This window comes from Polistes dominula, unplaced genomic scaffold (assembly GCF_049000335.1).
Source record: "Polistes dominula isolate Pdom_NZ unplaced genomic scaffold, Pdom_raw_medaka scaffold_35, whole genome shotgun sequence".
Classification (NCBI taxonomy): Eukaryota; Metazoa; Arthropoda; class Insecta; order Hymenoptera; family Vespidae; genus Polistes; species Polistes dominula.
Genome location: NW_028300968.1, coordinates 895,454 through 916,847, shown reverse-complemented (window position 1 = coordinate 916,847; position 21,394 = coordinate 895,454). Strand labels below are relative to the sequence as shown.

The window sequence follows — 21,394 nt, the reverse complement described above, 5'->3', positions numbered from 1 at the left end:
AATAATTATATAATTAATATATTAAATTAACAATTAATATATTATAATATTAATATATATTATTTTATATTAATTGTAATTAGGAATTATAAAATATATAAATACATAAATATAAATATATATATATATAGTAAATAATAAGTGTCCTCTGCTTTTATCATTATGTATTGTCATTAATGTATTTTAGTGTATATAAGAGTGTACTTTTAGTGTAAATAATCACATTTTTCTGTAAACAATTATTATCACTTGAGTTATGAATACAATTTTACAAATTTATATGTCGTTTATTTCATTTAATTTTATATATCATTCCTAAATATATCAATTATTAATAATTAAGAAAACTAATACCTTTATAGAAATGAATCATTGTATCAAAGAGTATAAGTTTGAAGCTGTATTGGGTAAAGGAATGTTTGGGTAAGAAAAATATTCATTTTTATTAATTAATTATTTCTTAAAATATGATATATATACATATATGTGTGTGTGTGTTGATAGAACTGTTCATCTAGTTAGACGAACAAAGGATTTAAAACCGTTTGTTATAAAGGAACAAAATTTAAGCGTCAAAACTAATTTATCTTTTAAAGTAAGTTTACAAATATATTTCAATTACTCTCTGATATAATTTATTTCAATTCATAAAATGACATTACGCCTATGTTTCAGATGGTCCTGAGAGAAGTAGAATATTTTCAAAAGATGAGACATCCAAATATTGTTGCTTATCATGCAGCATGGGTTGAAAATAATAAAAGTTACATTCTTATGGAATATGCTACTCGTGGTACTTTGAAAGAATTATTAGAAAAACTTAGTGTACCGCTTAGAGAAGAGGTAATTACATTTTTTTTTTTTTTTTCAAGTGAAAATTTCTTTACAATGGATGTGATTTGAAAAAATGAAACGCGGTGATGTAATGGGGGAAAAAGAAATGGTCTTAATACTACGTAAAAAGAGTTAAAGAGACAAACATATCATTATTTATCAAAATATTTGATTTGCAAAGATTTTTTCAAAGTATTTTATTATTTACTTTATTTGTAATTATTATTTAAAAAAATGTGCGCCTGTATGAATGCAACCCTCCAGACACACTTTGAAAATGTTGCTCGCGAGAGCCATCTGTCGGGACGGAATTTTTTCCTGCCCGAAAGATAGGCAACCCGTCATACATACGTGTATGAACAGTTTTGTGTTGAAAAAAATTCCGTCCCAGTAGATGTCGCTCGCAAGCAACATTTTCAAACTGTGTCTGGAGGGTTGCATACGAACAGGCGTACATTTTTTATAATTAAATTGATAATTAATTAAATAATTACAAATTAAAAGTACAAATAATATTATAACAATATTATTTTAATAAATTATTTCCGAAACTTGTTTATTTGAAGATTTCACTTCTAACTCTCGTGTGATATGCACAAATGTTTTTTTTTTTTAATAATAAAATAATATAAAAATTATCACAGTTATTATAAAACTAACGAGTATTTTAATATTTTCCTAGAATGCTTTGTACTTGTTCTCGCAAATTACACTTGGAGTTCATCACATACATAGCAAGAAAATTCTTCATAGAGATTTAAAACCTGAAAATATTTTATTGACTGGTCGTAAAGGAGAGATTGTTAAAATTACTGATTTTGGTGTTTCTAAAAATATATTAGAGTAAGGATTTATCATTTTTAAAGATATTAGATAATTTAATGCAATATTAATTGATTTATTAATTTAATGCAATATTATTAACATTCTTGTGTACTTTTGTAATAGACCTATGAGCAAATTTCAACTTGTCTATAAGTAAAATAAAGAAATTTGTAATTCTCATACAGTCCTATATACTTTGATGTACATATGAGTACACTTTATAAAGTATATATTATAATTATATTATATATATATTATATTAAATAAATAAAGTTATATTATATTATACTAAAGTATATTAAAGTTATATTATATTATATTAAAGTATATCTTAATATATTATGAATTTCACGATAATGTGATATAGTACTTGAAGGATTATTATTATTATTATTATTATTATTACTATTATTATTATTATTATTTCTTTTAATATTTTAGTGAGTCCATGTGTTGTGCTGGATCTTATTACTACATGGCTCCAGAAATGCTTTCAAATCAACCATACGATTTAAAATCAGACATATGGAGTATGGGTGTTATTCTTTATGAAATGGTGACTAAGAAACTTCCATTTCCTGCATCTGTAATTATTAACAATTAATTACTTAATTAATTCATATTTCGAAGTAACAATGATATAACTTTGAATGATCAATTTATCAATTTTAGGATCTAACTGAGTTTACAAGAATGGTGTATGATAAAAAACCGAAACCAGTTGATAAAAATATTTCAATCTCGACAATACGATTGATATCGAAAATGTTAAGAAAACAATCAATTTATCGTCCAAGAACCGATCAATTAATACTTTGTCCATACTTAGTTCCATTCATTGCACGAGCTTATTTAAATCTTGGCAGAATTCTTCAATGTAACTTAGGGATAAAGGGTAAAGAAAATTTCTTCGATCCGCAAATATTTCAATATTTTTTCAAAACTCAACGTTGACATATTCATATCAAATAATCGTTCCTAATTTTTTTTTATCAATATTAACTATTATTTTTTTTATTATTATTATGTAACTTAATTTCTATAGAAACCAAAAAAAAAAAAAAACAAAAACAAATCAAATAAAGAAAATTTGTACTATTTGATAAATTATTAATTAAAATAAATTATTATTATTTATTAATAATATTTTGTATATGTTTTTTTTTTTTAAATTATTCAACGCGAACAATGCAATATCAGAATTATATGAACATTTTAATCTAAAACATAAATCTTCATTTATTATATGTACGTTTGTAAAAAAAATACGTTTTACAGTTATGGTGTCACAGATGGTTTATTTTTGTACGATTGTGAAATGTCGGTAGAACATGAAAAGCATTTTATTGTTCGCCGAATGACTGTTAAGTTCGGACATAGTATTATTAAAGGTAGAAAGAAGAGTAACATAACAACAGGAAGTAAAGGCCGGAACTCTGGAGAGTTAATTTCATTTGACTCCACTCGCATTAGGGAGTGAGTTCTTCAATAGTAATGTTGTATATTCAGTTCACACCTTGTCAACTAGAACTACTACTCGTCTTCGGTCACGAATTAGTGTTTTCATTTTGATACAAAAAAAAAAAAAAACAAATAAAATAAAATTCCAACTTCTTTTTCTGCCATGAGAATAAACAACGATCAATTTGTTTTCATACTCAATTAATTATGAATTATTAAAAAGTGTATTGACATTAAAATATTAAACGTATGTGTTATAAAAAAAAAATAAATAATAAATAATATTTCAATTGTCAACATGCAATTATTCGTATTACTACTTGTATATTATTTATATCAATGTTCATGGGTAATAAGTTTATCAATAAATTCATATACGACGAATATCACTACGGAATTACCAACATACGACACTCTGGAATCTGAGGATTTGAATAAAGAAACTAAATATTTGTTAAATCCTATTTATCGTGATCTTGATCCTTCGAATGACGTCGAACGTATTGATCTTCAGCAATGGCCAGGAAGATCCACTGTTCTTTTACATCGTAATGATGTTTCATCCACTACTAATGTAATACAGAATAAATTTGTCAACGTCAGTGTACCCTTGCAACGAAATTCAACCAGGTATGCTATAATAATATTAATTAAGATAATATAATAGATTTTTGACAAAATACAACTTCTAATACAACAATTGATTTTCATTAACAGATATCCAAGATTTAGTATACCACTCTCAATTGCAATGATAGACGAACTTTTTTGTGATTTTGGTCCACTTCCATCATTGTCTTTGTGCGAGTGGCAAAATGGTAGTGATTCATTAGACTGGATGGCAGGATCTGGTTTAGGAACTAATTGGTTTGGTGGACCACCATCGGATTCTACTACTGGTACAATGGAAGGAGGGTTTGTGTCTATAATTATCAAAGAAGTCATATTTAATCCTTTGCACTCTGAATTATGAAATGAAATAAAATGTTCATTTTATGTAAAGTGTGTGCAAAGGGTTAAATATAACAATCTTGTAATTATTTCAAATGTTCATTAATGTGATACTTATCTAGGTATGCTTTTGTGGAGACATCGCAAACACCATCAAAAAGTGTAACAGGCAAAAGTTCTGGAGCTCGATTACATAGTCCTCAATTAGGAAGTACTGGTGTATCAGGAACTTGTATAATGTTCAAATATTCATTAGATGGTCTTAGTGTAGCAGGACTAAGAGTACTCTTGCATATGGGTTTTGATGAATACTCCATTAGAAAGGAACCAGAAGATGCAATTACATTTCAAAATGTTACCGTACCACTTTGTAAACCTGCTAAAACGGAAAGCGAACGTGTCATCTGGCATGCTCAGTATTATGACCTTGAAATATGGCAACAAGCTCAAATACTTTACACATATCCAGATGTACATTCGGTAAAGAAATTTATTTAAATGTTATAATTGATAATTTCTTTTGAATCATTTAATGATATTATTATTAATTTGTAGTTGATCATTGAAGGAGTACCTGTTGATTCAACTGATCCATCTCGTCTCTATCGAGGATATGTTGCGATCGATGATATCGATCTTCAACCTGGAACTTCCTGTGTTGGATTTTGTAACTTTGCAGGTGGTTTCTGCGATTGGAACAACGATGCTGAAGATGATTTTGATTGGACAATAGTACGTTTTAATCAAATATTTGTTCTCATCTAAAACTAAAGATTTAATCATTTAGTTGTATTGTTTTCAGAGTCGAGGTAGCACAAATCCAGCGACTGGTCCAGCTATGGACAGTTCCAGTGATCGAGCTACGGCTGGTGGTTATGCTTATATCGATTCTAGATTTCCACGTAGACCTGGTGATACAGCAAGATTAATAAGTACCAGTTTTCCAGCTACCAATCCAGATGCTCCGACTTGCATACATTTTTGGTTTCATATGTTTGGTACAGGAATTGGTAATTTAAAACTTTACTTACGTCACTTTCGTGATCTCGATGCTGTGTTACAAGAAATTTGGGAATTGAGTGGGAACGCTGGTAACGCTTGGTACATGTCTCAAATAACTATTGGTTCTTTGGATGATTATCAATTAATTTTCGAAGCATCTGTAGGAAATACTGGTATGGGTGATATCGCTATAGATGACATTACGTTTACTCATGGTGCTTGTCCTGGTAAGATCTCATATCAATGAAAATAAAACTTGTTCCTAAAAATGAGTGTAATTAATTTTTATTCATTTCGTATAATAGTTTATCCACAAGTAGCAGCAACAATATCAAGAGACTGTACTTTTGAAGTAGACGAATGTGATTGGATCAATACCAGAGATCCAGATCGTGTTGAATGGGAAAGAGTTTCAACTCAAATATTGAGTCCTAGAAATCAACGTAAACCATACAGTAATGGAAATACTGGTACCAGACATAATGAATTTTTCTTAACACTTGGTAAATCTCGTAGTGGTTCTTTCGGTGGTGGTACTGCTCAACTCGTTAGTCGTGAAATGAGTGGTTCTGATAATCCATTGTGTATTACATTTTGGTATATCATGTTTGAGTCCTTTATTGATTCCACTGGACCAAGCTTAGGTGTTCTTCGTTTATACATACAACCTAATGATGAATCACCAGCAGAGCCCAGACCTATCTGGCAATTGTACAACGACCAAGGTCCTACCTGGAATTATGCACAAACAAATATTAATGAAAAGAGAAACTTTAATATCTATTTTGAAGGTGTATGGGGTCCGAATAGAGCAAATGGTATTATTGGTATCGATGACATATCTTTTTACATTGGAAACTGTACTGGTAAACATTAATCAAAATTATATAAATTTGATACAAACAAATATTATGTATAAAGTATATAAAAATGAAATATAACAAATTGTTTTAGTAAGACCACCAGCTGCTACTGTCAGAAATGAGGATTGTAGTTTCGAAAAAGGAATATGTGGATGGGAAAACATTACTCTTTCAAATAATGATCGGTCAGTTACTTGGCAACGAGCATTTCTAACTCACCGGCCAGCTCAGCTCTTAGATAAAACGTTTGGGACTACTGGCGATTACATATTTTTTGATATATATACACCTGATAAAAAATCCACTGAGGTACAATTACGTTCTCCAATTATCAACACACCTGCTGACGAAGAATCCACTTGTTTCACATTTTGGTTTGCTGCTTTTGGCGTTGAAGAGTCTACGATGTTAGAAATTATTAGAACGTCTGATGTTGAAGATGCAAATGGTGGTGGTGGTAATAATGGTGAAAATGGTAACGATGAAATATTGGTATGTAATGATTTTATATTTTTTTTAGTTAATTTGTATTATAATTTCTTTTTTCATGTTTACTTTGGTCTTAACATTTCTATACTCACATATATAATAAATGATTTATATTAATTTAACATTGTGAAATTATTTTTCTTTAGTTATGGTCATTAACAGCAAAAGGATTTAATAATCCAAGACCTGTATGGATGGCAGCTCAAGTAACAATTGATGGACGTTCACCATATCGTCTTATTCTTAAGGGCAGTGCTAGTAATGGTGGCTTTGCTATTGATGACATTAAATTTCAACCTCGTGTTTGTCCAAGTAAGATTATTTAAATTTTAATTTATCATAATATAATAATTACACTTTTAATTTAAATCTCATTAATTCTATTTTTGAAAATATTTCAGCTCGACCATCAGAAGCTCAACCCCAATCAAACTCAAATAAGATGTAATAAATAAATGATATTAAAATGATATTAAAATGATATTCATAATAAAAATCTTACAATAAAATAAATAATAATTTTTTTTATAAATATGTTGATGTGATGACATTGAAATAAAATCATTTATTAAATTATTAAAAAGATATATATAGTTTTTTAAAAGTCAGTAAAATTATGAAAAATGTATAATGGTAATTATTGTGTTAAAGAACACGTATGTAATTAATATATAATATAATTAATTTTGTATATAGGATTATGTTATTAATGGCGTTAATGACAATAACTAGAGACATGAAAATATAACGATTTATTCGCAACTTTAATAGCTTTCTTTTTGTTTTTGTTTTTTTTTTTTTTCAGTATAAAGACCTAAAATATTCTATAGGTGAAAATACTAAATATTAATTTTAAATAGGTACTATTTGTTGTATCACAGATGCGCCGTGACACATAACGCAGTCATACATCACCTCACTTTTGTCAAGTCTATGTAGGTAACTCGCGTGTATATGATATTTTTTATTTTAAAAATTAACTTCGAATCAATTACAACAAGGCGAGAATAGTAGTTGAATTTCTTTCGTAGATAAAATGATGAATAACATTTTATCGTTAAAAGGATGGTATCATCATATTATCCTTAGAGTTGTGACAATATACACTTTTTAGTTAATTATTGATTAATTGGTTCATCTGTACATTATCACATATTGAATTATCATTAAATATTACACGACTATTAAATATAATTGTTGTTCTTGCCAAGAAAAGATATTAAGAAAAAAAAGGTGCAATAATAAATAATTACATCTTTTTCTTTGACGATAATTCAATATCATAAAATTTTCATCCATTTGATATAATAATAATAGTAATAGTAATATTAATATATATATACGAAGGCCTTTTGTGTACTTTCTTAATATAAATATACAGATTCATTGTTTCAAATAATTAACAATAATAATACCAAACTTATGACTTATTTAACCGTGCTCTTTTTCTCTTTCTTACCATTATATAATAAAAAATAGATAATAAGATAAACGAACGAAGATGAATTTAAAAAAAAAAAAATTTTCAATTTCACGCTTTCATCATATCTGGAGATTTCTGGAGTTTCATTTAAATTTATCTGGACGGAAATTATATTTCCCGAATTAATTTTAATATGAGAATAATACACATGTACGCGATATCACAGGTTTTATTCTATGCCAAATTTGAGCAAAATGTTTTACGAATAAATTCGCAGAACAATTTACTACCATTTTAACTCGAAAAACTTGAGACGTATACATGTATACAACTATCAATAGAATAATTTATATATATATATAAATGTATAAATAGTTGATTTCAATAAAGAAATTTAATGTACAATATGCCTTCTCAATTTTGAAAGATTATTTCAAAATTTTCTAATCATTCATCAAAACAAAATGATGATCCACAGTTTAGTGCGCTTGTTTGACTTCAAGCAATTGCGGATAATTTTCAACGATATTTAATAAAATCCCATCGATATATGCTCTTAATTGAGCGTTCACTTCCTGTTGTTCTTTTAAAGCCTGTTTCAGCTAAAACATACAAATAATTTTATTAATAAATAAATAAATAAATGTATTGTAAAATAAAAGAATGAAAATATTTATGCATACTTCCGAAATACTATATGGCGATTCATATTCGTCAATAGGATGACCATCCATCTACAATAAGAACAAAATTTGTAGATCATTATCTTAATATATATATAAATTACGTGTCACGTTGTTTGTCAGCAATGGACTCCTAAACTACTGAATCAATTTTAATCAAATTTTACACACTGTGTGCAGTTTCATCTAACTTGAAAGATAGGATAGTTTATATCTCAATTTATAATTGCAATATTATTTTATTGACGTGTGTATCGGACCGATTGTGAGCCACAGCAACGTGTGGCAGGGCACCCCTAGTTTAATATAATTAACAAGATAGATAACAAATTAAATAATGATATATATACCTGATCCTGACTCATACCAGCCAATAATTCGGCTGCTAGACTAGGTCCTTTCTCGGTTCCATTACTACAAGGATTTAACATTAAAAGTTCTCGACCTGCTTGTACAGCAGCAGCTGCTTGCAACTCGTCTCGTGCTTCTTCCAAACCTATTGATAAATTATATATATATATATATATATATTAATTTAATATATCTACAAATGTGTGTTAAATATTAATAAAAAAAGAAAAAAAATGCAACATACTTTTGTTACGTGCTTGAAGATGAACCACCTGTTGTTCAAGTTCTTCGAGTCTCTGTTGATTATCGGCTCTAATAATAAGTTCTTCTTTAGCCACTTGAAGCATATGATGAGCTTCATTGGCTCTAGCAACTGCTTGCCTTTCATTTTCTCTGGCAGTATTTATTTCACTTTGAGAATCCTTAAGTTCTATCTCAAGCCTAGCTTTGTCGTTCTTAACTCTTTCAAGTTGTTCTCTTAATCTTCCTATTTCATCCCTTAAATTAGAACTTTCTAAATCAATTGCTTGTAATTTAATAGCACAATTTTCTAACTGTAATTGTCTTTCTCTTTCCAAACGACTGACCAATTCTCTATGCCTTCTTTGTTCCGCCTAAAATAAAATAAAACAAAACAAAACAGTTTTATTTGTTTGATTTAGAAATATATGATGGAATAGATCTTACAGATTGAAATAATAGAAATCATCAAACCTGCAATCGTTCTTCTGCTCTAGTTTCAGCATCTTTCGCAGCTTCTTCTAAAATCAATATTCTAGCTTGTAAGTTTCCATTTTCTTGTTTAACTCTTGCATATCTTTCTTCGCCGACCGATTGGGTATCGGCTAATGCGTGCATTTGCTCTTGAATCATTTGGACCTGTAATACAAAATAATATTGTTAATAATACTTATATTTCATTTTTCAAATGGAACATATATAATAAAAGTATATATTATATTTTTTTAAATAAATAAAATAATAATAATAATAATATAATAATGGTATTATTATTATTTATAATTTATAGTATTATGTATTTATAATATTTATACTTATTTTTTAAATGGAACATAATAAAAGTTTATTTGAAAACAAAATAAATAAAATAATAATAATAATAATAGTATTATTTTTGTCTAATTTCTCATATAATTAAAACGTAAGTGTTATGCAAACGGAAATTGGTATTCTAAATAAAATATTCCAAACGCAAAGAACAACATTCCACTTAAAGGCGTTGCACTTATGCATTCTCGTTAGTTAAGAAGACTCATGTGGTTAGAATACCAAATGTGGATATCCGTAGATCTTTCACTTACTATTCTTATCAATGACAATTAAAAAAGAAAGGAAAAAGAAAAGAAAAAAAGACGAAAGACGCATTTCCTGCGAATTGGCATTTTTACAACTAAATTCTACGAACGTGTACATTCTAAAATTACTTAACAATAATAAAATCATTTTGGCGCCATATTCAAAATATATACAAACACGAATAATATCTTATATATGACATAACCTTGACTCAAAGATGAAGGTTATAACAACAACATGGATTAAACATCCTTCTCGTTCTATCGATGATTTATAAATATATATATAACATAATCTTATCTAAATATAGATATCTATAACATATATATATATAATAACCTTGTAATTTAACCAAAAACCAAATATATCAGAAGCCGAGTTAAAGCAACTATCCGATTATCTAAAGCTTGGGAATACCAATAAGAAAATAAAACCAATCGTTAAAAAGGTTTCTTTTATAAATAATTCAACAAAAAAAAAACAAAACACTGCAAATATAAATGATTCAATCATCAAACTACTGTATTTGGCAATATACCAAAATGTACGTCAGTTTCCAAAGAAAATAAGGTTATGAAATACAATATTTGTAGAATTTAACTGTAAATCTTAGAAAAATTAAAAAAAAAAAAAATGATCTATATAAAGAAAAACAATAAAAATATTATGAAGAAAAGAAAGGAAAAAGTTGATAATAATAAGGGGGATGACGTGATCGCTATGATTAAAAATCATACTTGTCCTGTAAGTGAAGGAACGCGTCGTCTAGTGGGCGTCCTAGCAACACGGGGCACCTGGCCGACAAACTGAAATTGTCCCTCCCAAAGGTCGTATTCTAAACCAGCACCTGGTCCGGAGGGTGGACCCTCCCCGAAAGTGGTAGCAACACATCGATAATCTCGATCAATCGATTCTAGATCATCGTCGTCGTCGTCTTCGTCGTTGTTGTTGTTCAATCGTCGAGATTCCATTTCTATTTCTATATTATTCTATTTAAAAATCTATCTATCTATCTATCTATCTATCTCTGTCTCTCTTTCAATATATTTGTTTCTCTTCAAAAAAAAAAAAAAAGAATCGAGTCACGTCATTGACATAATCTTTGTCCTCAATGATCTATTATCGTCCACCGTTTTCTGACTGCTGACGACGACGACGACGACGTCTAGGACGACGACGAGGACGATGACAAATACAAGGCGCATAACACGCGCCATAAATTGACGATGATGATAATAAACCATCGTCTATCTCTGTCTCACTCACACGATCACGAACATAACCTCTTAAACTATAAAACAAACGTAGCGGTTACAACTTTTTTTGATTTTCTTTCACTTTGATAATATACTTTGATTTAATAATAATGAAATAATAATGAAATAAAATGATCGAATAAAAGTAAAGAATAAAAAAAAAAGAAAAAGGAAAAAAAAGAAAAAGAAACGCAACGCACACTTCACGTCTTAAACCGCTGCGCACTTCAAATACATTCGACTTCCTCGTGTCGCGCGTTTTCGACTCCCGATCGTTGGCCGGGAGTAACCGAACGATAGCGAACGATTCTATTTGTGTTCTCTGTTGCTTTCCACACACACACTATCTCATCTCGGATAACTTCCAGGGGATGCGTATATGTATGTTTATATATATGTAACCATGTGAGCCGTGCATTTAAGTCTAATAATACGTGTTTTTAAGGTATATACAACTGTATATACAATATACACGTGTATATATACCATATATATATAAAGTATCATGTATAAAAAGTTCTATATAAATATACACGTGTATGTATGTATGTATACATGTATGTATACATGTATGTACCTATATGTTACATTGCATAGTTTAACGCCCACCCCTTACAAATTCGATGCGCGCGAGTAGGTAAAATACATCCTACTCGAATAAAAAAAAGAAAAAGAAAGAGAAGAGAAATTTCTCACATACTCCTTTTCTTCTTACGTACGTGCTATCCTTTTTAGATTTGCATTTGCATTTTTCTTTTTTTCTTTTTTTTTGTGTGTGTAGTGTGTGCTGTAGTAGCTTTCGTATTCACTGTGTGCATCCATCTCTTTCGAATTCTCTTTCTTTGACTCTCTTTACGTTTAACACATATGTATGTATATATGTTACGTGTATTCCATGAAACGTGTATACATATATGTAACTTTACCTATGATTATATCTTTTATACGTGGGTGAATTCTTGGGACAAGGGATGGGCGGATTAGGAAGTTAACGTGGGTCTCTATATAAGTGTTTCGAGGTCACACATTCTGACTTGCCTTATGCGAAAATAGATAGGAACACGTCTTCCCTCTTCTTCGTTAGATTTCCTGCCGATTTTTATGCGTATTCACAATATGATGCACGTGCGAAATTACGTTGGTGCGAAAAAGACGAGGAATAGTACTATGGCCGCCATATTGGTTCGAGCATATATAAACGTAGATTATCGATTGATGTTATTATTGTTGTTATCGTTATTAGTATTATTATAACCAGATACGAGAAGTATATTCTTTTGTGTTTCGATAAAAAAATAATTAATATAATAACAATAATTGTTTTTTCTTTTTTTTGGGATTAATTATCAATACTTGTTTGATTAATTATTTAACGAATTATATCAATTAACACTAGATATACCACCCACCATTTTCATTATTCTACTACACTAGTCAAGATGACTGGTGTATAAAAGAAAATGCTTTGTGAGACTTTCAGTCTTTATTTATTCTTAAAAAGTAAGAAAAAAAATGTTGAACAATAATAATTTTAATAAATAAATGGATTTATAGAAGACATTTTAAAATTATTTACAGAAATCAAATGTTACATGAATTAGAAATTTTGAATTAAAATGGCCCGCCGATTAGTCAAAATGACTTCCTCTGATATATCTAGTGTTAATATTATATATATTTATGTTGTTATTATTAATTGTAAGTACAATATCAATCTGTGTACCTTTTGTTTTCGTTGAAATTAATCATTAAAATGATTAGAGATGTTTCTTTGTATAAATCACTGGCAAAATTTGATTGTGTCAATTGTATATAATCCTTTTTCATCCCTGTGTATTACTACTCCACTCTTTGTAAGTTTTATATCCGACGTAAGTTATCACTACTGCAATCACCACAAAACTCACGAAGGACCATCCAACCCAACCAACTATACCAGTGCATGACGTTTTAGCGCAGGCCATTCCTCGTTCTAGTTTCGTTTAATGCAAAACCGCTTATCTCGGATTTAACACAATGGATCGATAAACAATTGTCCTCAATTACCGATTATTATTATTATTATTATTATTATTATTTACATCATATTCTTACGAATGAATTTTGATGAAATTTTAATATCAAATTGATCAATATATTTCTAAATATATCAAGAAAATTTTTAATTAATATTATTATTTTTTTTTTTGACGAACAAATGACTAATTTTAATTTAATCAAACAATTGACATACGATTTATCTATGACGATATTATATACATGGGTGTGTTGTAATGTTTTGGAACTTTATTTAACATTTTTGATTGAGTTTTTTTTTTTTCACGTAGAATCATCCCCTGTTCGTTTGTTGTTCCATCAGTTACAGTACACACCCTGTATATTTAAGTATTTTTATTTTCCATACAACCAATAATAAATATTGAATTTTTTTTTAATTCATTAAACGATTAATAATGTTGTTAAATAACGTGTTAATTATTTCCTAATTTTATTTATTTCATTTTGCAAAATTTATATTTTATGATTGGCATTTATTGCATTGAGACTTGACACGTCAGTAGCTATACTAATTTTTGAACGTGGAATATTAATTATTCCCGTATTAAATGTTTTATCATCTTCATCCATTTCATTTGACTTGTTTTTCTGTTTCATAGTTTCAAGAATTTTTGTAGAACTCATCATAACCGGAAATTTCTTACATTGTTCACACGGCATACTGCACTCTTTTCTAAGTTCCGATATCATACCAATACATCGTACAAATTCAGCTGGACAATTTTGTATGGCATCTTTTTTCCTCCTCACTGTCTATTTGAATTTAACAAATTGAAATCTTTTAATTGTAAAATTAGACAAAAAAAAATTAAAAAGTGCTGTATATTTTTTGTTAACCTGTTAACCGGGTGGGACGTATCAATACGTCAAGAGTATTGTTTTAAAGATAATGGTACAAGGTACCTCTCTCTTTGTACTTTATATATATAAATAAATGAAAATGTATATATTTTATAGTCTTTTCAATTATTTTAAGCATAAATAATAATATATAATAAAATAATAAATAAATATATAAAAAATAAATAATAATAAATCATATAATATATAATAAATATAAATATATATATAATAGTAATATTATATATAAATATAATATTAATACTCTACATAAATATAATAGTAATACTATAAATAATGATACATAATAAAATAATAAATAAATATATAAAAAAATAAATAATAAATAACATAATATATAATAAATATAATAGCAATACTATAACTAATAATACATAATAAAATAATAAATAAATATATATAAAAAAGCTACATAATTAAAAAGGGAATTCCCCCCTCCCCCAGTTAACAGGTTACCCACAACAACAACAACAACAACAAACGATTTTACCTGTATCGAAGTAACAGGATTGGTTTGTCTAATTGTTCGAAATCTTTGACTTGTTTTAGAAATAATACGACAAAGTGCAAATCCTAATGCAATAAGAATCACTATAATAAGAATGATTAATAACCATGACTTTCCTTTGCTTTCAATAACAATATCATTAAGATTTTCATGGTTGTTGTTGTAACAGGAAGATGGACAGCTACTCGGTGGTATCGGATGATGGTGAATTCCGTATGGTTCGTATGGAATATAACGGTGATAAGGTGTGTAATAACTGTAAGGAGGATGAGAATGATGCGATGATGATGGTGGTGGTGGTGGTGGTGGTGGTGGTGGTGGTGGTGGTGGTAATTTAATCCGTTCGGTTTGACGTGGAGAATGAGATGGACGAGACGAGGATTTGTAAGATGATTGTTTTGTGTTACACATCAGCTACTAGTTGAATGATTCATAAATTGGTTTTTTTTCCTCCTCTTCTTCTTCTTCTTCTTCTTCTTCTTCTTCTCTCCTTTTTCCTGATTTCTTTTTATGTATATATATACCGGTTTTATTCCCACACATATATACACCACATTGATACTTTATATATTGTTTATTATAAAGAAATAATTTTCTATCTTTTTATGTTTTGATTCCTGTCTTTAACGTTATCAATATATTTATATATATATATATTACTTTTATTTATAGATTTTATATTGTATGTGTATATTATAGAAATTATTTTCTATTTTTTTTTTATTTCTTTCTTTCTTTCTTTCTTTCTTTCTTTCGAAGGAAATATTTATATTAAATTTTTAATGTTAATAAATTAATTGCACAAATTTAGAAGGTTAGCCAAGATGTGTGAAGTTTCATTCGATTGAATTTTGATATTCTAAATGTTCAAATATCAAGCTGGCCAATAACTAATTTTGGAATTTTTTAATAACAAAAAGTACTAAATATTTTCAATATAAATATATGAGTATTCAACGAAAACAATGTTTTTAAATAAATCAAATATCAAACCAATATATAAATAAATCAAATCACTGTTTAAATAAATCAAATATTAAATCAATGTCTAAATAAATCAAATCAATGTTTAAATAAATCAAATATCAAACAAAGATAATAAAAAATATAACATATAAAATATATTTATTTATTGAAAATATAAAATAATAAAAATTTCGACATATTACTCATTGACCAACTTAATAATAATTCCTTCCTACGTGCACAACAGTCTTTGTTCGAATCTAATATCAAGTCAATATATTAAATCATTGATTGATTCAATGAAATATTAAATAAAGTGGACTCATGAATTCTATTGGAAGATATTTTCGTACATGAGTTACTTAATTGATATTAAAAGAATTTAAATTGAGTTGACGAATTTTCTTTTTCTATAATTCAATTATTTTTGTCCTCAGTATTCTGTTTTATTTCAGTATGTAATAATTAGGTCGTCCTAAAAATTCTGTCCATTTTTACAATAAAATAAAATAAAATAAAATAAAATAATAAATTATTCATAATTTGAACAATTAATTAATTAAATTACTTTTGAACTCTTGCCAACATGGTGGCAATTTGTATTTTGGATTTCTGGCAGGAGCATGGCGTAGCTATTCGACCTATTTACTCTAATTTCGAATTTAGCCACCAGATAGCGTATTCAAGTGTTAGAGAGATCCCAATATTGCATTTTAGAAAATGGGACCTTACCCCTAGTGACGAAAAATTGAACTAATGTTTGTTTGAACGGACAGAATTTTACAGTAAACCTAATATATATATATATATATAATGTAATTATACTGTATTACTGTAAAATTAATTAGGTAATTATACTGTATATTATTGTAAAATATGTATTGTATATATATATATATATATATATATATATATACTTGCAATAGTTAGCATATTTATGTAACATAAACTATCATTATTTAAACTTACATTGCAAAATTGAAATTGTTTTTCCTTCGTAATGCTAATTTTCAAAATGCTATTGTAACAAATGTTCTTATACATTAATACATAACGTATAAGTATGTATATGTATATATAAGGTATAACAACACTTACCCTATGATTGAGATCTATAAAGTCTTCTTCAAGAGATACATCGCTGTACATATCGTCAGTATTGTCACAGTTTGAGCCTCTTCCTGAACTATTGAAGCTACCGCTGCGATAAAGCTGACTGTAAAATACAAAATAATATATTATTAAATACAAATTGACAGTATAGTATAACTAGGGTAGTTTGAAAAGTCTTGAGTCTAAGTAAAAATACAAAAAGTGTCGTATGATTTGTTTGATAAATAAAAAAGTTAATTAAACTTGAAAACACAAATTGTTTTAACAGATGATAGTTAAGTTTAGACTGTAAACTTTTGAAAAGTTAATATATATGTATGTATTTAAATTGAAATATATATATATGTATATATATGTATATATGACGCCTACGTATTAGAAAGTTTTCAGTAAGATTGAAGTTCTGTGAAAGGATCAAACTTCTCGAAGCGTCACGAAATGGAGTTGGGTTTTGTTCGAGATATTTAAGAAGAGATCATTGATATACCAATTTCTTTTTCTCATTTTGTATGACGCCATAGACTATTATCATACCATGACGTCAATCTGTGTAAAATCTTTTAAAACGTACGATTGAATTTGTTATTATTTTTTATACTTTTATTTCTTTTCAAATATATTTTATAATATTCATTTTGTATAGATAAATTTTAATTATAAAATTGTCAATTGTTATAATAATATATTTATGGTAAAATTGTTAAATTAATTGTCAAATTATAAAATATATTTGTATATAAATTTTAATTATATATACAACATTTTAAAATATTATTTTTAATTATATATATAATAAATAATATAAATATATATAAAATATATATAAAAATATTATATAGTAAAAATTATATTTATTTAAATTATTTAATATTATTATAAATATTATTTAAATATTTAATATTAAAATAAACAATAATACTATATATAATATTAAGTATTTAATAATAATTTAATTTTTAATACTATTTATATTTAATATTATATAATTTAATTATAATATATATATATATATATATATATATATATATATATATATATATATATATATATATATATATTTTATAATATTACATAATTATTTGCAACGTAAATTCTTCTATTTGTTTTTAATATTACAAAATTAATAAAAATATTGTTTATTATTTAAAGAATATGATGTTTACCTTGCTAATGCATTTGAACTGATCCGTTTCCTCCCGGAACTGTAAAAAATAAGAAAAAAGAATAAATAAATAATCATTAATTAATATTCATAAAAAAGATTCTTAAACAACGATTGATATTTATCAATAATTACAGTCTGATATTGTAATTAACAGTAGCTTCAATAAACTAATGTAAGAATAATTGTACTTAGGTCGACCTCAGAATTAATTTATCGAGTGTGTTGAATATATGCCAAGTTTTTATTTATTTCTGCCATTATTTTTCACAATTCAAGTCCATACACATATATATATATATATATATATATATATATATATATATATAAAGTATATAATTAAATTTGGACGTACATTATATTCCAAATCTAGTGTTGACCTATTGAGAAACGTTTATATATATATATATATATATATATATATATATATATATATATATATATATATATTATATGATGTGATACACACACTGTAAAAGAATTTTTTAAACAGAAACCATTGTACTTTTCTAGGAAAAAAACTTGGACACATTTTTTCTTTTTTCTTGTTTTTTTTTTCTTCTTCTTCTTATCTTTCGTTTAACAGATAGATAATAACAAAAGAAAAAAATAGAGATAGAAATATTTACACATACGATCCTTTTCTCACGACATATTTTCACACGATCTCTCATTGTTTCATCATCGTTTTCTATTGACGGAATTGTTTTCTCGCACGCGCGAAAAAAATAATTAATACACACGCTCGTTTTTGTCGTATGTTAAATATTTTTATTTTTATTTTTATTTTTGTGTGTGTGTGTGTATGTGTGTGAAGTTAAATTTTTTTAATATTACCATGGGGGTGTTCGTCTGAGGGATGTTCGAAGCCAGGAATGCCTTCCTATGGTCGAATTCGGACTTCTCGGATTTCTGTAATTATAAAACAAAAATAATGTTAGTTCAAATTTGTAATATATGTAATATATAATTAATTTGTTAGGTTTATTATATAAATAATATATTATATATAATATACCATTTGATACCAGTTACAAATAGTAAAATAAAATATTAATAATATTTATTATTATATTTTATATTAATAGTAATATAAAATATTTATATATATTATTTATATATATTATTTATATATAATACACTACTATAAATAATATTTTATAATATATATATATATATATATATATATATATATATATATAAATTTATTGTATGAAATAACTTTCTACGTGAAATAACTAAATCGAAAGTTATTAATTTTTTTTTTTATACTTGCATGAAACGCAATTCGATAAAATATATCTATATATATATATATATACGAATGACGAAGTAAAATTATTACATATTTCAATCTCTAATTTAGAATATTGCGAGAAAGTGAACTAACATATGTTCTTAGAGTTCGATTGAATTTAATTATGATAATAATAATAATAATAATAAATGATTGCAATGTATAAAATTTATAAGCGATACGAAATAGATTTCTACAAACGTTTCTTACTCATCGATGTATATCATTTCAATGAATTAATAACAAAATATGTGTGTGATTTAGTTACTATGAGTATTCACCATGTATGATCATCGAAATATCATCATCATCATCATCATCAATGTGTATAATCAAAAATAAATTCTATTAAAAAAAAAAATCTTAATTAGATCATTAATTTATCTTCCCTTTTATACATCTGTGTAATCATACAATATTAATTATAAAATAAATCATGATATTAATTATCGAGAGTCACGCTTTACCTTCAACATAAGTCATTTCATGCCCGAATGATCTTACCCATTTTAATGGCTCAATTTCGTCAAATGAAAAAGCTATTAATAAAAAAAAATAAAATAAAATAAAAGAATCAAATTGGTAATAAATAATATCGTTTAATTACAAATTATTTATCTTTTTAACTTTAAGATTTGAAAAGCTAATATATTTGCATACAAAGATACGAAATAAACATCATTTGTTTGTTATATGTATTATCATTTTACAAATTTGTTTTTTTTTTCATTTAACAATAAAGTAATTAAATATAAATAGATATTGTGTTCGTTCAATATAATTTATATATTTCAAATTTGAAATTTATATATTGTATATATAATAATTTATTTGATTATTATTATATTGTTTTTTTTATTAATTTATTATTATTTTATTATTATATTATTATATATTATATAAATATATATTTATAAATATTTTTATAATATTTAAAAATATTATAAATATTAAAAATATATATAATATATATATTATAATAAATTAAACATATAAATACATATTTATATTTAAATACATATATTATATTTATATTTAATTAATATAATTATATTTGTGAAATAAATAACTCTTTTTGAAAGAAAAAAAAAAATATACCAAAAATAAAATACAACCTGTGTATGAATATAAAGAAAAAAAAAAAAAGAAAAAAAAAACAAAACCATACAAAATAAAAAAAAAAAACTAATCTAATGATCGTTAAACGGAAATGCATCTAACTAATGCATTATATATACTGCGATAATCATTCTCTATTTTTTTTTCTCGAGTAAAAAATACAAACTAGAAGAGGAAGAGAAGTAGAGTTAAGGAATTGAACGCCATTAAGCTTCTTCCCGTGGAATACGAATACGATAAAATTAAATTAATAAACTTGAGGAAGTAATCGGGGAATAATAATGGCATTAGCTTTGTTTTCTCTTCTCGTGCGAAAGTTTCCAATGAAACTTTAATCAAAATCATGAGAACGAGATTAAATTTTTTATTTTGTTACATTTCTTTTTCTCCCCCCCCCTTTTTTTACTTAACACAACCAAAATTTCAATACTCATCAGAAAACAATGATTTGGTGAGTGTTAACAAGAAAAAGGAATTGTATAAAGAAAGTACTATCCATTATCATCACCATCATCATCATCATCATCAACAACATCATCATCAACAACATCATCATCATCATCATCATCATTATCATTATCATTATCATCATTTTGTACATACTTGAAAGAAAAACTTCGTTGGGATTCATCCTAGCATGAAGATAATTAACAACGTTCCAAGCGTGCACGAATGTAACGTAAACAACAATAGACTTTTGGTGTGCGACCTTAGCAAAAGTGGAAAATTAATCTCCTAGACTTTAATTGTTAATACAAATCATATTTTATGCGCGTTCTTTACGATCAAATATGGCAAAAAAAAAAAAAACGAGGAAACATTGGGAAAAGAATTCTCAATCTCTCGAGAGGAAGT

The 21,394-nt window shown here is 26.4% G+C and overlaps 4 protein-coding genes across 5 annotated transcripts in view; 2 read left to right on the top strand and 2 right to left on the bottom strand.

The window, feature by feature from the left end:
• The first annotated feature begins 114 nt into the window (after positions 1-114).
• On the top strand, positions 115-2,730 carry LOC107072856 (serine/threonine-protein kinase Nek5). Its single transcript, XM_089173293.1, has 6 exons — positions 115-423; positions 505-595; positions 676-843; positions 1,517-1,677; positions 2,101-2,245; positions 2,332-2,730. The coding sequence occupies exons 1-6, from the start codon at positions 365-367 to the stop codon at positions 2,611-2,613; spliced, it is 906 nt and encodes a 301-aa protein (XP_089029419.1). The 5' UTR covers positions 115-364; the 3' UTR covers positions 2,614-2,730.
• LOC107072864 (MAM and LDL-receptor class A domain-containing protein 1) lies at positions 2,658-8,208 on the top strand. Its single transcript, XM_015333143.2, has 7 exons — positions 2,658-4,035; positions 4,194-4,551; positions 4,627-4,803; positions 4,874-5,300; positions 5,379-5,939; positions 6,028-6,428; positions 6,572-8,208. The coding sequence occupies exons 1-7, from the start codon at positions 3,872-3,874 to the stop codon at positions 6,749-6,751; spliced, it is 2,268 nt and encodes a 755-aa protein (XP_015188629.2). The 5' UTR covers positions 2,658-3,871; the 3' UTR covers positions 6,752-8,208.
• The window catches only part of nuf (rab11 family-interacting protein nuf), a 22,594-nt gene continuing 8,364 nt past the window's right edge, over positions 7,165-21,394 (bottom strand). For both annotated transcript variants that reach the window (XM_015333151.2, XM_089173290.1), the window contains exons 3-10: positions 18,961-19,035; positions 18,125-18,163; positions 16,947-17,064; positions 9,597-9,761; positions 9,127-9,496; positions 8,882-9,027; positions 8,532-8,582; positions 7,165-8,450 (exon numbers count right to left, since the gene is read on the bottom strand). In XM_015333151.2, coding sequence (XP_015188637.2) covers positions 8,328-8,450; positions 8,532-8,582; positions 8,882-9,027; positions 9,127-9,496; positions 9,597-9,761; positions 16,947-17,064; positions 18,125-18,163; positions 18,961-19,035 — 1,087 coding nt within the window. In that variant the 3' untranslated portion in view covers positions 7,165-8,327. The remainder of the gene's footprint in view (positions 8,451-8,531; positions 8,583-8,881; positions 9,028-9,126; positions 9,497-9,596; positions 9,762-16,946; positions 17,065-18,124; positions 18,164-18,960; positions 19,036-21,394) is intronic.
• LOC149032344 (uncharacterized) lies at positions 13,307-15,529 on the bottom strand. Its single transcript, XM_089173292.1, has 2 exons — positions 14,865-15,529; positions 13,307-14,266 (listed from the first exon to the last, which is right to left on the bottom strand). Exons 1-2 carry the CDS (start codon positions 15,291-15,293, stop codon positions 13,967-13,969), a joined length of 729 nt encoding a protein of 242 aa, XP_089029418.1. The 5' UTR covers positions 15,294-15,529; the 3' UTR covers positions 13,307-13,966.

What these genes read in the sequence shown, in the direction of transcription:
- LOC107072856 (XM_089173293.1), top strand. Translation starts at nt 365, where the DNA reads ATGAATCATTGTATCAAAGAGTATAAGTTTGAAGCTGTATTGGGTAAA. An exon ending in AAACTAATTTATCTTTTAAA is followed by an intron (nt 596 to 675) that starts GTAAGTTTACAA and finishes CCTATGTTTCAG; the next exon opens with ATGGTCCTGAGAGAAGTAGA. An exon ending in GTTTCTAAAAATATATTAGA is followed by an intron (nt 1,678 to 2,100) that starts GTAAGGATTTAT and finishes TTAATATTTTAG; the next exon opens with TGAGTCCATGTGTTGTGCTG.
- LOC107072864 (XM_015333143.2), top strand. Translation starts at nt 3,872, where the DNA reads ATGATAGACGAACTTTTTTGTGATTTTGGTCCACTTCCATCATTGTCT. An exon ending in ACTGGTACAATGGAAGGAGG is followed by an intron (nt 4,036 to 4,193) that starts GTTTGTGTCTAT and finishes ATACTTATCTAG; the next exon opens with GTATGCTTTTGTGGAGACAT. An exon ending in ATGATTTTGATTGGACAATA is followed by an intron (nt 4,804 to 4,873) that starts GTACGTTTTAAT and finishes TATTGTTTTCAG; the next exon opens with AGTCGAGGTAGCACAAATCC.
- LOC149032344 (XM_089173292.1), bottom strand. Translation starts at nt 15,293, where the DNA reads ATGTGTAACACAAAACAATCATCTTACAAATCCTCGTCTCGTCCATCT. An exon ending in ATCCTGTTACTTCGATACAG is followed by an intron (nt 14,267 to 14,864) that starts GTAAAATCGTTT and finishes AAATTCAAATAG; the next exon opens with ACAGTGAGGAGGAAAAAAGA.